At 33.3% G+C, this 14,709-nt stretch overlaps 1 protein-coding gene across 4 annotated transcripts in view; it reads right to left on the bottom strand.

The window, feature by feature from the left end:
• Positions 1-14,709, bottom strand: part of LOC130449321 (rho GTPase-activating protein 26) — a 43,795-nt gene that overhangs the window by 24,181 nt on the left and 4,905 nt on the right. For all 4 annotated transcript variants that reach the window (XM_056787067.1, XM_056787069.1, XM_056787066.1 and 1 more), the window contains 2 exons: positions 13,854-14,011; positions 7,675-7,845 (listed from right to left, as the gene is read on the bottom strand). In XM_056787067.1, coding sequence (XP_056643045.1) covers positions 7,675-7,845; positions 13,854-14,011 — 329 coding nt within the window. The remainder of the gene's footprint in view (positions 1-7,674; positions 7,846-13,853; positions 14,012-14,709) is intronic.

Below are 14,709 nucleotides of genomic sequence, written 5' to 3'. Positions count from 1 at the left end.
TGACCCCTACTCAGGTGGTACTACCTGCACTTGATAAAAAGAAAGAAATTTACAATGAAATCAATGCCAACCTATGAAAGTGGCTTAAATATTCGTGGTCCATTTGCATACCTAATGAGGTTTTATTACTCTATACCTTTCTGAAATAAACTATAGACATATGCTTGTATTTTTTCAAAACTCCCATGATCCCAATTTGGGATCCATTTTATAGTCTGGGTGAAGTTGTATTCGAGTTCACTTTCACCACTTTTTCTGTCTTTATTCATCTTCTCGTCTGTTCTTTTGCATTATTTTTGTAATCATTTTATCTTCAGCACACAATATGGTGTCCATGCTGCTATTCGCAGCGATCTCGTTCGCAACGAATACGTTGCGCGTCCGCTCCGCTTGAAGACGCTCGCGAGCCCCAAGTTTGATAAGGCCGTTAGGCAATGAAAAATGTAATTAAAACGAACAAAAACATTCAATTTGCGTTACAACAAATATTTGATAATCGTGAAAAACTTGTAGATGTAATTTGGGAAAATATAGAAATGAAAATCGATCCAGGTTTTGACCAGTTCTCGGTTTAATTCGATTGAGAAACACCTGCGTAGATTACCTTAGAAGAAAAAATAATTTACTTCGACGAAACAAAAATTTGATCGAAGAAACATTTCAATTTGAATATGAATATTTATTTGAATCCATAAAAAATGTATTGCTACAAGTGAATGGATTGCACGTCATTCACATCACCTTCATTCAAAACTGCCTTCAACTTCAATTCGTTGTAATAGTTCTTTTTTTACAGTATAAAAAAATATGTATTTGATTATTATAAACAGTGTGGATAATTATTAATCTCAAGATTTCAAGATTAATAATAAGTTACCGTTTTATAAATCAATATCTCAATTTGGTACTAATTGTTAAATTATAAAAGATGTAATCATACCTTCCATCTGGATACATATTTTTTATGAATTCCCTCCAAAAACACTCGATCACATGTTCAATATAAGATAAGTGTACCGCCCTCGGTAATCTTTCAAAAGATTATTAGAAGACCGTTCTACGGTAAATTTTTACACTAGATGATAGAATGAAGCTTATTGCAATTTTTTAAAAAACACAATGCGTTCCTCGAAATGGTAGTGTTTGATATCTAGGTAACGAGGGAATGAATGTGTTGCGCACCCTCACGAATATCATTTAATGACGTAAACGGTTCGATACGCCGTCGAGTCACAACAGTGACGTCAGATATTACGTAGTCTCGAAAGTTCATAGACTAGAGAAACTTGGAAATGGAATATGGCGATAATTGGTTTTTCTGTTAAGGGAAAACGTATGACATTTTATCTCTCTAGAGAAATAAGAAAAAATTACTTTTTGTAATCGGAAAAAAATCCGTTTCAAATGAAAATAACGACAATATTTCGTTTTATTTTAATATTCTACAGGGTCGATCCCAGCATCGTCATAGGCAGCGGTAGATTTAACAGCAGGCAAATTTTGCTAAAATTTTTGTTTATTTCAATCAGTTTTGAAATTTTTACAAGAGTAGAAATCATTTTATAAAAATTGAAATATACGAGGATATATTGAAAAATTATTAGCCTACTATAGAACCAAACAAAATTTAAATGTCAAAATTTTTTATTACTCAACATATTCTCCTCTTAATTGGATATATTTATTACAGCGAACCTGCAACGTCTCTAGACCTTTAAAAAAAAATGTTTTTTCTTGCTCTGCAAACCTGACCTCCACAGCTTTTATTACCTCCTCGTTGAAAGAAAATTTACGACCTTTTAAACTTTTATCAGTTGAGAAAAGAGATGATAGTCGGATGGAGCCAAATCTGGTGAATAAGGGGGCTGTTCTAGTAATTCAAACCCTAAATCACGAGTTTTTTTGCGTGGCAATATGAGATTTGTGTGCAGGGGCGTTGTCCTGCAAAAACAAAACACCTTTGGATAGCTTTCCGTGACTTTTCTCTTTAATTTTTTCCCGTAGAGTGGTCAGTAATGTCGAATAGTAATCTCAGTTATTATTCTACCCTTATGCAAAAAATCAATCATGATTACTCCATGAAAATCCCAAAACACTTAAGCAAGAACTTTTCCAGCAGATTTTTGGACACGAAACTTGTTGGTCTTGGAGAACCAGAGTGCGCCATTCCAACAATAAGAAATTACTAGTTATTACATAGTTTATCATTTATTTATTATTTTATTATTACTAATGGATGACCGCAATATTACAATCCTGTGCTATGCTGACGATGCTGTGCTAGTTGCAGAAAACGAAGACGACCTCCAAAGGCTGCTCCAAAACAAAAAGCCTGATAACATCAAAAATACCTCTTAGATCCAAGCTGTTCGTAGATGACAAAATAATCCAGCAAGAAATGAAATTCAAATATCTGGGTATAGAACTATCCGGATATGGTGATATTGAGACAGAGGTAAGGCAGCAAACAATAAAAGCAACAAGAGCAGCTGGATGTCTAAACAACACTATATGGAAAACCAAATACATAAGTATTGAAGCCAAGTCAAGAACCTACAAAACTGTAATCAGACCCATAATGACGTACACAGCTGGAAACAAGCGATAAATTACAGGAAAAACGCTCTTAGACAGGGAACGTAGCGACGACATAAGGCAAAAATGCAGAGTGGAAAATATTAACGAACGGGTACTGAGCAGAAAGCGCGAATGGGACGAACACATAAGTAGAATGAGCGAGGAAAGAATAGTAAGGATAGCACGAGACAACTCACCACTGAGGAGAAGTATGGGAAAGCCACGAAAAAGATTTAGTGAAAATCTTACCATCAATTGAGGCAATGGGCATGTTGCCAAGAATGAACAGGCAATCTGCCTAAGATGGAGTAGTAAGAAGAAGAAGAAGACGTAACCTGATAACATTAATTGTGTAAACTCAGACAAATTTGATTTATGTTTGGGCTTGCAACGAGCCAATGAACGGACAAGTTTGTTTTGTCTGGGTTTGCAATATATAAAACTTTATATATCAAGCGCATCGGTCGCGTTCTTTGTTGCCAGATGCCCGATCGACAATTATCTACATTGTTATCATAAAGTTTGACATATTTAATGGTGAAGTACTCAGAACTTTGTTTACAGATACTGGAAACATTCATCTTGGTCAAAAAATGGAATTTAAACCCGAACATTTTCTTGCGATGATTTTCTATGACTTTCTCAACTTGGAACAAACTAAGAGCAGTGATCCGATCAACTCGATTGGTGATGAAGCACAACCACCACATGGGTCTTTCAAGACGAGCCAAATCCAACAAAAGTTGCTCGTGAACAAAGCACTTTGAAGCAAATGGTCGTTTTTTCGGAACGACTGGACATGTGGCCACCATTAGAGCAACGTAGATCGGTCAATTCTGATGGTAAACCAGCAAATGTTTGTCAGAAGTATTAAAAAAAATCAGGGAAACCAATTGCAGAAGACGAATGATTCTCCACCACGGCAATGCGAGCTCTCACACATCAGTTCAAACAAAAACGTTTTTGAACAGTCGAGACATCGAATTGATGGGTGATCCGATGTACAGTCTTTGTTAGACACTCAATGATTTCTTCTTATTGCCGCAGATCGAAAATAAATTGCGAGGTCAACGTTTTTCTGAACCTGAAGAAGCGGTTGATCACATATTTTGGAGGTATCTCAATCGGAATGGAAACAATGATTCACAATTGGTCCAAACGCATACAAAAGTATATTGACTTTGATGGGGAATATTTCAATAAACAATAAAGCCATTTCCAATTGAAAATATATGTTTTTATTTGTTCATCTCAAAACTTAAGTAGCAACCATCGTTTATTCAAGATTCCCCGCGGATCCTTTATAGATTTTGAACTTTATAATTATATCGGATGCCGCATAGGATTTTTTTCTCCTACTTAACCAATTTATAAACAGGAAAATGTGGGAAAACACTTTTCATATGTTCTTTTCTTTAGTTCTGATTCAACATACAATAATACTGGTAACATAATGGAGGTAAGTATGGGGAAAAAATAATAACAACAACGCTAGAGGTGACCTTCTCCAATGAAGTTCATGTGGGCCCCACACACACCTTATACATTTTTGGCTCGCCGTAAAATTTTACAAAATTTTAGTATGTAGTAGATTTTAACTTTCCCACAAAAAGTTGGTCCAAATTATATGACTATTTTTAGAGATGCAGGTCAAAGAAATGTATCGTCTGAATTAGTAAAATAATAAAATTAGATTTACTATTTATTGTGTTATATCAAGCAAACAATACAAAAATTAAATTAAAAGATAATAAATATTGGTTGGAATTTTTAATGCGAGCGAGCTTTTGCTCAGTATTAAGCAATCGTGATACCCACTTTACAGATAGTTTCTCATGTATCATTTGGTGCAATATATTGAGATTCCAATTGAAATATTCATTTCATTAATCATATTACGTATTTTTAAGTGACAAGACTTAAGTATAAGGACGGGAATTTTTTAACTATTTATTAACCTCTAAGAAATTCCTTTTCGGTCAAATCGCGCTCGTATTTGTCAGGTAAATATTATAATTGTTAATGTAGTTTTTTTAATGTTATCCTAGAGTTCCAGTATTCAAACTAGCAACAAAATTGTCGTATAAATACTTTTTCATTTCTATGAATTTACTATTTATATTTTTAGGATTTTATCATGAAATAATAAAAAAAGCACGTTTCCTCTATTTTAATTGAAATAATAACGGTACTTGTATCAAAACAAATGATAATTACTAGCCAGTAATTATTTTTATAATAAGTAATATTTATTTTTTTCTACTATTTTATGTTGAAGATATGTCACGTTCAATTAATTGTATTATTGAATTAACAAAAATAATTGAATTTTTTAAAAAAAGGTATTTTATAACTATCACAAATTGGGAAAAGCCTTCAAGCAATTCTATCTATTGTGGATTTTGATATTAATTACTTATTTATTATTTAATAACGATAATATTTGATAATGAGGTCAAAAACTTGTTTTTTTTTTCTAAAAACACAGTTTCTTTAAAATGAGCAAAAAAAGAAAAGTAAGTAAAAGGCAAAAAAACTGAAGCTTCAATTCTTTTTCTGACTTTAGCATTTCAAAGCCATTATCCTTAATTTTATAACGACTGGTCTATGTTGTTATTGCGTTATTTTTTTAGGTAATGAAAAAATAACAAACTCATATATGTGCGCCGTTTTTTTTTCAACCACCGATCGCTACGTGTAGAGGCTACGCGGGCATGCGCTGTAGGCGACTACGAAGCCCTCATACTACGCACTCCGCCATTGTTGACATTCAGGCGTCAGTCGGCGTTGTGCCACAACCACGTAAACATGTCCGCCATTATTGATGCTTCCGCCCAGTGTGAATTGCGAAGTGTGATTCGTTTTCTACAGGCTGAAGGCCATAGTGCTGCAGAAATCTGCCGAACAAATGCAAGGAACATTATATGCGTGCTTATCCCTGCTATAGTTCATTACGACAAGCAAACGAAAACAAAAATCTTGCACATTACGAGAGTTGATACTTAATTTTTGGGATATGGAAACACAGATGGGATTATGTCAAATCTGCCATTGCCATCATCAAAGTTTGCCATTTTTAACGATGAACGTACTTAAAACGTGTTGTCATATGAGTGCCATTTGAGTTGTTTGCAGTTACTTTTAAAGAGGGAGACAAAATACAGCTGCACAACCCGACGAGGAGAAAGGAAATTTCTCCAAAATTACAAAAATCCTGGGAATGTCCATACATAATCAAAAAAAAGATGTCCTACCGCATAAGCAAAATTAGAAAAACTCGAAGAGTAGATCCCAGCCCTCGGGAAGACGCTCAGAATCTAACACAATTCTCGGTACATCTTCTACCTGGTAACCAAAAATGAATTTCAAAATCGATCCACCTTCCGCGATGTGTGGGAAATGCCTCCGCGACCATGTGTTATAAACCAACGTGAAGAATCTCTATGACCAGGATAGCAAGTAACCAGTTGGATTGGCGAGTTGTTAGTAACATGGTAGAGGTGATATTCTAAGATACCGGGGTTCACATATTAATTTGCAGCTATGCACTCCATCATCAGCATCAGTTGCATATTTTAACATCCAGTCGCAGCATACCCGAGTTCTAGGAGGAACTTCCTTTTAAGGAGGGGATAACGCTGCGAACTCGTCCACGACATGGACTGCAAAGCCGGTCCTGTTCTTTTATAATGGAAGTATAAAATTTGGAGAATACGCCTGTTTGCAGAATTCATATGATGTTTGTTTTCAATCATAAATACGTGTTTGTTAAGTATCGAGAGTTAGTTTATAATTAGGTCATAGTGAACGAAACGAAATAGTGAAAAGTAAGCGATGAAATTAAATAAATTATAAAAAGTTGTGAAGATTTAATCATATTAGTAGTGATGAGTTAATTGTTATAATGTCTAGTGTAAATTTATAAATAAATTGAGTAATGGACAGTGTGTATAAATTCACCCCACCGCACCGTTAGCAATAGTTTAAAAAAATATGAAAAGCGTTACATTATTTAACGTTTCCGTTTCTGGAATGGTTGCAGGCAATCTGACACTTAGGATTTAAAACAAATATGTAGTTGGAATCAAAGATACATTAAATATAATAAAATCTGAATTAGTTAATATTATCAATACTCATACAAGCACAGGATATGTTAAAGTTAATATCAAAAAAGGTATCTTATCGCTTACAACCTTGATTTTCGATTGCGAATCGTTGATATCAATAATTTATGTTTTACTAGATTGGAAATCTATAATTAGTTTTTATCTAATGACATTTTATTCAGGAAATAACAAATATTTCATTGGACAACGTAATTGCTTTACGTAAATAAATATAGTTTAAAAAAATACGCTTTTAAAGCACATCAAACTAGGAAGTAAAAAATATTTTTTAAATAAGCTTAAAACAATAATAAATGAAAAATGCTAGTATTTTTGTGAAAAAAAGTTGATGGAATTATAAATTAGGTAACACCGTAACGGTGTATTTATGAAAAAAAACTAAATATATTATCAATTGGAATATTATTTTATTTCTATTACAGTTTCGGAGGTATGTCCTTACAATGTTAAGGATCGGAGAGAACTAACTACCTAAACTTAATATATTATGGGTTTGTATTATCGATTTTATATTTTAACTTATACCTGCTTTGATGACCTGTAGCTCGAAAACCTTTTTTTCTTTATTTTAGGAAATACAAAAATAACAATACATCCTCATAAGACTAATGACTATTGGACATTATTAGATTGAACAATGAAATTACAAGGAAGACGCCCATTGCACGCCAAGACAATGGACCGTGTCAAATGTCGATAACAGTTCCATAAATTGAATATTTTTCAGATGTGACCTTCAACGACCACAGAATATTTTCGGACATGAAGAAAGAAATATCAAATCAGTAAGGCAACACTAAAACGGAAACACAACAAAAATTATTCCTTAATAATGACAGAAATATTGGAAAAGTGTTGGGACCCTCGATGGAAACTATATCCATGAGTAGCATTGAAATTCAACCTAACCTAACATTGAAACTTGTTTTTTATATACTAGACCAAAGAGTTAAATATTAGTGCATACCTCTTGAAGGGAATTCGTCTTTTTTGTCGTCAAATTCAAGTAACGTTCTTGGTTTTGACAGAATTTCGCAGTTTGCTTCTCAAATTTCTTCTTCTCATTTTTAGCTCCTCCAATATACTTCTTGCGAAAATCTTCTAAAGGTTTAACTACACAAGAATTGGCATTTTCTAACTGTAACAGAAATAAAATTGAGTTAGACATTATTATATGGCAAAATCTAAATGTTTCCTACAATTTTCATAAATGTACGTGAGCTAATAAAAGTTTTCAGTATTAGACTTTTATAACCATAAGCTTGTTACGTTTTTCTTCAAACATTTTGAATATTCCCACAGTAGTCATTTCGTATTTATTTATTCTAACTTTCGAGTTGTTACAGAAATTAATTTGTTATCGACCTCCCACTCCATTCGAGAAATTCAATAAAACCTCGAAATTTATTCGAATTATTCCTCTATCTATCGACACTTCAAGCAAAAGTGAATTTTAATAAATTTGTGGTGAATTTATTCTCTATATTCACTGGTTTTTATTTGCTTTTTTTAATGGGTTCACACAAATTTCAGTTATCTTTCTGGATTTCCTTTCGGTTTAAGCAAATTTTGTACAATAGTTTTCTTATGAATTCGTATTTTCTATTTATTTCGGGAACAGAACGAATACAGTAAAACCGATTCCTGTTTGGTTATATTTTAAAAAATATAGATTCATTATTTTATATGTTAGAACATAAGCTCCCTTTGCACAAATCTGTTCTTTTTACTCGTTCTTTTTTCATTAATTTCCATCTGTGTTCCCGTTTCATTCCTCATTATATTTTTAACTGTAGTTCTACAGCTGCCACGTTGGGGTTTCCACAATAACCACCAGACTACAAACTCAACCTCAACTCTATCATCTGGGAATCCAGTTGAGAGCTGCAACCATCCCGGATTTCTATCTTTAATATATAGAAAAGTTTGAGTTGTTTTTAATTTATAACTACTTTTGTTCGTTGTGCTCTTTTGGATACGCAGTTAATGCGAATTTATTAATTTTTTAATAAATTTATTCGTTGCTGAAACTTTTTTTATTGTTCTTGACAATAAATATTAATTTGGATAATCGTGTCCGGGAATAATTTTAGATTGTTTAATTTTTATTTTAATTTAATTCATAAAGTGTTTCCAGTTTTTCCAGTTTTTCCACTTTATCATTTACATTTAACTTGGTTCGTTAAAAAGCTGGTGGCGTCCAATTTAATATTAATTGTTCAATTGTTCTGAGTACCAGCTTTTATATACTTTAACTGAGACCGAATACCACTTCCTGAGGAAGAGTCTCCTGCCGAGGATTCAAGGTTAATAGCTGTACAGAACTATATAAAAAGGTTTCGGCTAACCAAAAGCCCTGTGCATTAAAAAATAACATATTCGTATCATAAGATCTCTGTACCTTTTTGCCAGTAAGCCAGCTAGAAATTTTGTTTTATTTTAATTCCAAGAAATTTGAAATAAAATACGATTTTACTTTTTTCCATTTAGTAGGCAGGTCCAAGTTGTATATTTTTAACAATTTAGTTTAGTTGCAGCTTGCAAGGTTAGTTGGAGTAAGGGGGGTTTGTTGGAGTAAGGGGGGTTTGTTGGAGTAGGTCCTGATATAGGAATAGCTCCTCTGCAGGGCTGGGGTTGTAGTGGTTGCGTGGGGTTGTGTTTGCCCAACTATTTCAGAAGGGAGATTTTGGCCAGAAGAAAATGACAATGTAAACAAAAACGGCATTTTTTTATTTTAACTTTAAAGGGGGCGGGCGAGTTCAGCTGCGGCTACATTATTCCCGATGGTCGGCCATTTGGCTGGAGAACCGGTTCACCAGGTTGCAAGGAAACCGCAGAAAACATCGACGATATTAACAATGTATGAAAAATGCAACGTTATCTCCTGGACTATAAATTTTGTTTTGACAGTTTTTACTTTAAATCTGTTAGTTTTAAATGTCCAAAGACAATCTAACACACCACTCAATAAGTCGTGTGACTAACTAAGAAAAACAATCTCCTTCAAGAGATGCCGTGCTTTTAGAAGGAATTATCAATTGCTTCTTTATTTGAATTGAATTTCTTGGCAGTGAGCATTTTTGCGATCAGTCAATAGCCAGTAGTCACTGGGGGTCAGATCTGGACTCTACGTTGGAAGAGGAAGCAATTCGTGTAATTCGTTCAATATAACCACCGTTGCTATCGACTTGTGGATCGGTGCATTGTCCTGGTAAAACTGTAATGTATCTTCAGGCTAACCGATGATGGTTGACAATATTCGTTGTATTAAATCATCAAAACTACTTTGAAAATAAACTTTATGAAATAATAGAATAAGTAGTTAACTTGGTTTCAATAATCCGACAAATATACTCGACCTAATGCCAGAATATTAAGACATTTATCTGTTTAAAGACCGCTCTTAAATACTGAAAAATCCTATTGTAAGAAAGATAATAATTAACCATAAGTATGATCGTTGGAGTCACATTGATACAAAATAAAGTACGTAATTTGATACCTTAATGGAACTCAAGTATCCAAAGGACAATCGGAATCAATCATCTATGATGTGGGTCCCCATTAAGATCGTGTACCATATACAATAAATTCAAGTAGCTAAATTTATGATTTTTCACACTCAAATTAACATAATACAGAAATTTGGTAACCCGAGAGAATACGTTAATGGAGAGTAAAAATAATGAACGTTATTGTACCTTTCAAGAAAATGACCAACAGATTTACACACAGGAGATTGTATCTCTGTCTAGGTTACATTTGTGCAATGTTTTAAAATTTAAATAGTTTTAAATGGGAAATTATTATGTCAAAACAGGACCAGTAGTTTTTTTTTTCTACATATGACGCCGTTTTTCTTTGATATTTGCATTCAAACGATCAAAATACTTTATTGATTGGAGTAACCACCAATTGGACGACCAGAACGTTCATCATCTTTGGTGTCTGTACGACCACGTTTAAATTCCTCAAACCGATAACAAATGGTTCTTTTCGATGGAGCCAGAGTCCAGATAACACTTTTAAAGCCACTGCTGAGCTTGTACAGTATTTTTTTCACCATAAAGCAATGATATATTAACAGAGGAAATTGTTTTCAATTTATTGTTTCTAAAATAACAGAAGTAGCTTCAGTTAAATGGCTATCATTTTTTTCTGACTGATTGATATGTCATGAAATTTTAAACATAGTCTTTTAATGTATGTACTTCATATAGGTCATATGGAGTTGCGCCATCTCTGTGTTAGTCAGACGACTTATTGAGTGATGTAATATATCAGTTTTTCGCATGAAAATTTTATATGTCAAATAATAATAAAACATTCACTACTATCTGTGTGTTTCAGAGTTTTCACTAATTTCTCAATTAAATTCGAATTTTACTCAATTATAAAGTGCGGTCTTATTCAACCGATTCAGTTTGTCCGATCCCGTGCAGATGTAACGCCACTGGCGTACTTTCTAATCTTGGAAATACATAGAAATCTAGACTTGAGTGATTGGATGCAATGTTATAAAAAGAAGAATCGTTACACCTCATTTCAAAGAAATTTTTCGCCGAAATAGTAAAGAAATAAAATGTTGTCATTACAACTGTAATATCACTAGTATTTGTGAAGCAATAAAAATTTGTTAATATAACTGGAATAAAAATTCATCGACCTATTTCAACAAATGTTTGTATCTGTTAAATACGCTGGTGGTTCAAATATAAACCGAAAGTTTTCAATAACCGCGAGGAAAATTTAGTGTCGTAAAAGATGTTAAAACTGGTCTGTTACAAAACGTAGAGAACAGCCGGGACCGCGTAACCTCACTTTTTAGTGTACTTATAGCCACGAGCGTAAAGTATGTACCAGTATCTATTACGCAACGTCCATTATTCGTTTTTTGGTGTAAGATAATGTCAAATACATAGAAATTTATTGAAAATTCTTCGAGCAATTAGGGGATAAGGGAAGTGGACATTATCTCAGAAAGGCTAACAGATATCGAACCGTGGATAACTTTGTTCGATAGATCTCATCAAGATCTATCTGTGTGTGAAAAGACATGATGATTGACGTCGCTCCAGGAAGCATAATTCATACAGATGGCTGGCTAGCCTATCGATGCCTCAGCAATAAAGGTTACACACGTAAGTGGGTCAATCACAAAGAAAGATTTGTTTCTGATAACGGGGTGCCAGCTGACGACCTCTGAGAGCATTTTTCCGAAATAGGCATGTACTTTCAGAAGATTGGGACGACAGAATCATAGAATGATACATGACGACGGGAATGTCGTAAATCTGAACCAAAAATAGTCCCATTTATTTCAATAATAAAAGAAATCAAAAAAGATTTTCAAATATAAAAGTTACAGATTCAAGTCCAATTAAAATATTTGCTTGAAGAAAATTATTTTTGTTTACCTTTATTTCAGTCTCTAGCACAACCTAACCTCACCTAACCTTACAAAAATTACTAAATTTTCATTTTATATATTGATTTTTACACACAGATAGGTCTTGATGAGATTTATCGGACAAAGTTATCAATGGTTCGATATCTGAGATAATGGCCACTTCCGGTATATCCGGAAGTAAATGTTTCCGCATAAAATAGATTATGATAAATCGATTTCTCATAATATCAATAGTGTATGTATAGAGTTTCATGATGATCGTTGTGGGGTGGCTTATCATCTATCACGGGGTGTTTTTTGCAACTTGGTTGATGATAGGATAATTAAGGCCATAAAATGAACATAATTGATGCCCCAAAAAAATATTTATGAGTCAACATTTTCCGCACAAATGTTATCTACGTCAAGTTAGAGAAATATGAATTCATCTTTTGAAAACATTCATTTTATCTAAATTTTGAAATGGCAAAGCTTCAAAAATTTCAGCAATGGTTTCTAAATTTTTTAATTTTTGTAAACTGTAAGTATTTAAAAGTGACATGTAAATGAGCATTTGTATAAAAGTAATTGTTGCGTTGTTGCAACATAATGGTTTCAGTACTTTATGGAGGATAGACAATTTTGACTTTTTTTAGAATTTTACTAGCTTCCTTGTACAAAATTGTCCCTTTTTTGAAAAAATACTAGTTTTTAAGTCTCTTTAACGCGAAAATAGTCGCCTGAGATCGATTTTAGTGGTAAAGTCACCGCTGGAAACCCTGCAATTTTTTTTTAAATTATCAGCACTTCTGTAAACGAAATTTGATATAAATAATAAATATGACACCTACTTATATATATAAAATTTTTATTAGTTATTGGATTATTTTTATCTCATGTTTGCGTTCATCATTATATTTCAACTTTAGTGTAGGAGTTTCTATTAAAACGATTATTATTATTCCTTAGTCTGTATATAATTATAGACAAAGATATTGGAAACATACTTTGTATTGAAAAATAAACAGTATTGATTAATCTACATACTCAATATTTTTTCAACCAGAAACAGCAACATACCTCACCACGTATTGAATTACGATTCAGTGGAAGGCGTAATCTGTTTGTATCAACTTTTCCAAAGTAATGCATTATTATGGAGTTTAATTACATTTAATTGAAATGTAACTTAATACCTGGCGTCACCTACTCAAAGATTGCTTCTTGCAACAGGTTCAAATTGTTTTTAATTGTATATTTTTTAATATATATTTATGTTTCTGATCCGTCTTAATTTTAGCTCTCTTCTGTTTTAAAATTGAGAAAAATCCTTCTACAAGCACGGCACCGAGAAGTTAGAGAAGCGTTGGAATGATTGTATTGCCCTTACGTTGATGAATATAATCGATTTTTGGCCAAAAAACGTCTTATATTCTCACGCGTCTATCTTTTGTTAAAAGATCATTCATGACCGAAAATTAGCAATTGTGAGGTCAAGTTTCAACTTTTGTGTTCATTGCTCACTGAAATATTCATGAGCTGATTCAATATCAACATATTGACAAAAGTCTGAACACTATTTTTGGTCTATAACAAAAGTCAATAACTCAACAAAAAAAAACAATAACATTTGTCACAGTATTCATATTCATACATAATTGATTGTAAGGTGAAACTTTGACCGACCTTGAAACTTTATTGCAATTATTATACCTATTGTATAAAAACAAACTAAATGAAAGTAAACTGATACTTACCATTCGATCCCTCTCATCTTCAATTTGATTAATTAAATCGGCAAAATTGCTTAAAGATGCAGAAATAACTTGTTCATCATCTGTTTGTGTCCCACCAACACATTCAAATGTGAAACTTTTAAGGCATTCGGCAAAAGATCGCTGAGCTCTTCCCAATTCTGTAACAAATATTATTTGGTCTTCAAAAATTTTGGAAAAATAAAATACAAATTTTATTTCTATTGCACTAAATTATACAGAGGTCGGCATAAGTCAGGCAACAAATTTGCTTTAAAAAAAATTCGGAATCAAAATGAATTTATTAAGAGAAATTACAAAAGGGATTCGAACACTATAAGTGCTCAAATTGATGTCAATTTACGGCAGCGTTTCTCAACGAAGAGGCAAGTCCGGCGAAGCATGTCAAGCTGTTCGCGAAGAGTTTCAAATTCTTCTTTAATTGCAACTCGGAGGTTAAGACGGGTAAGTGGTCCTCTTGCAAAGACGGGCTCCTTCAGAAGATCCCACAGGAAGAAATTACAGGGTGTCTGGTCACATGACCGTCCGGGCTACTCCACGAATCCCCTTGTCTTCCTACGAAGCTCCATACTCCGTAAAATGACTGATGTTCGCGAATGTTAATTCGCTGTCTATTTGCCCACGTAAATCTTCGAGCAATTCCAGATAACTTTGGCCCGTCATGTGACTCTTAAAAAGTACGGGACAACCACAAAATGTAATGGTGGAACTGTGTATAATTCTGACTAAATCCGTAAAAACGTAAAAAATGATCGGTTATTTGAAGTTCACCCGATACCTGCACTGCAGATTGGTTCGGCTGCTCAATTTATGCCAACATCATACTTTTGTTAGTTGT

The sequence above is a fragment of the Diorhabda sublineata genome, chromosome 10, assembly GCF_026230105.1.
Source record: "Diorhabda sublineata isolate icDioSubl1.1 chromosome 10, icDioSubl1.1, whole genome shotgun sequence".
In the NCBI taxonomy this organism is placed as follows: domain Eukaryota; kingdom Metazoa; phylum Arthropoda; class Insecta; order Coleoptera; family Chrysomelidae; genus Diorhabda; species Diorhabda sublineata.
Note: the sequence above shows the minus strand (reverse complement) of the source record. Positions and strands in the feature narration are given on the sequence as shown.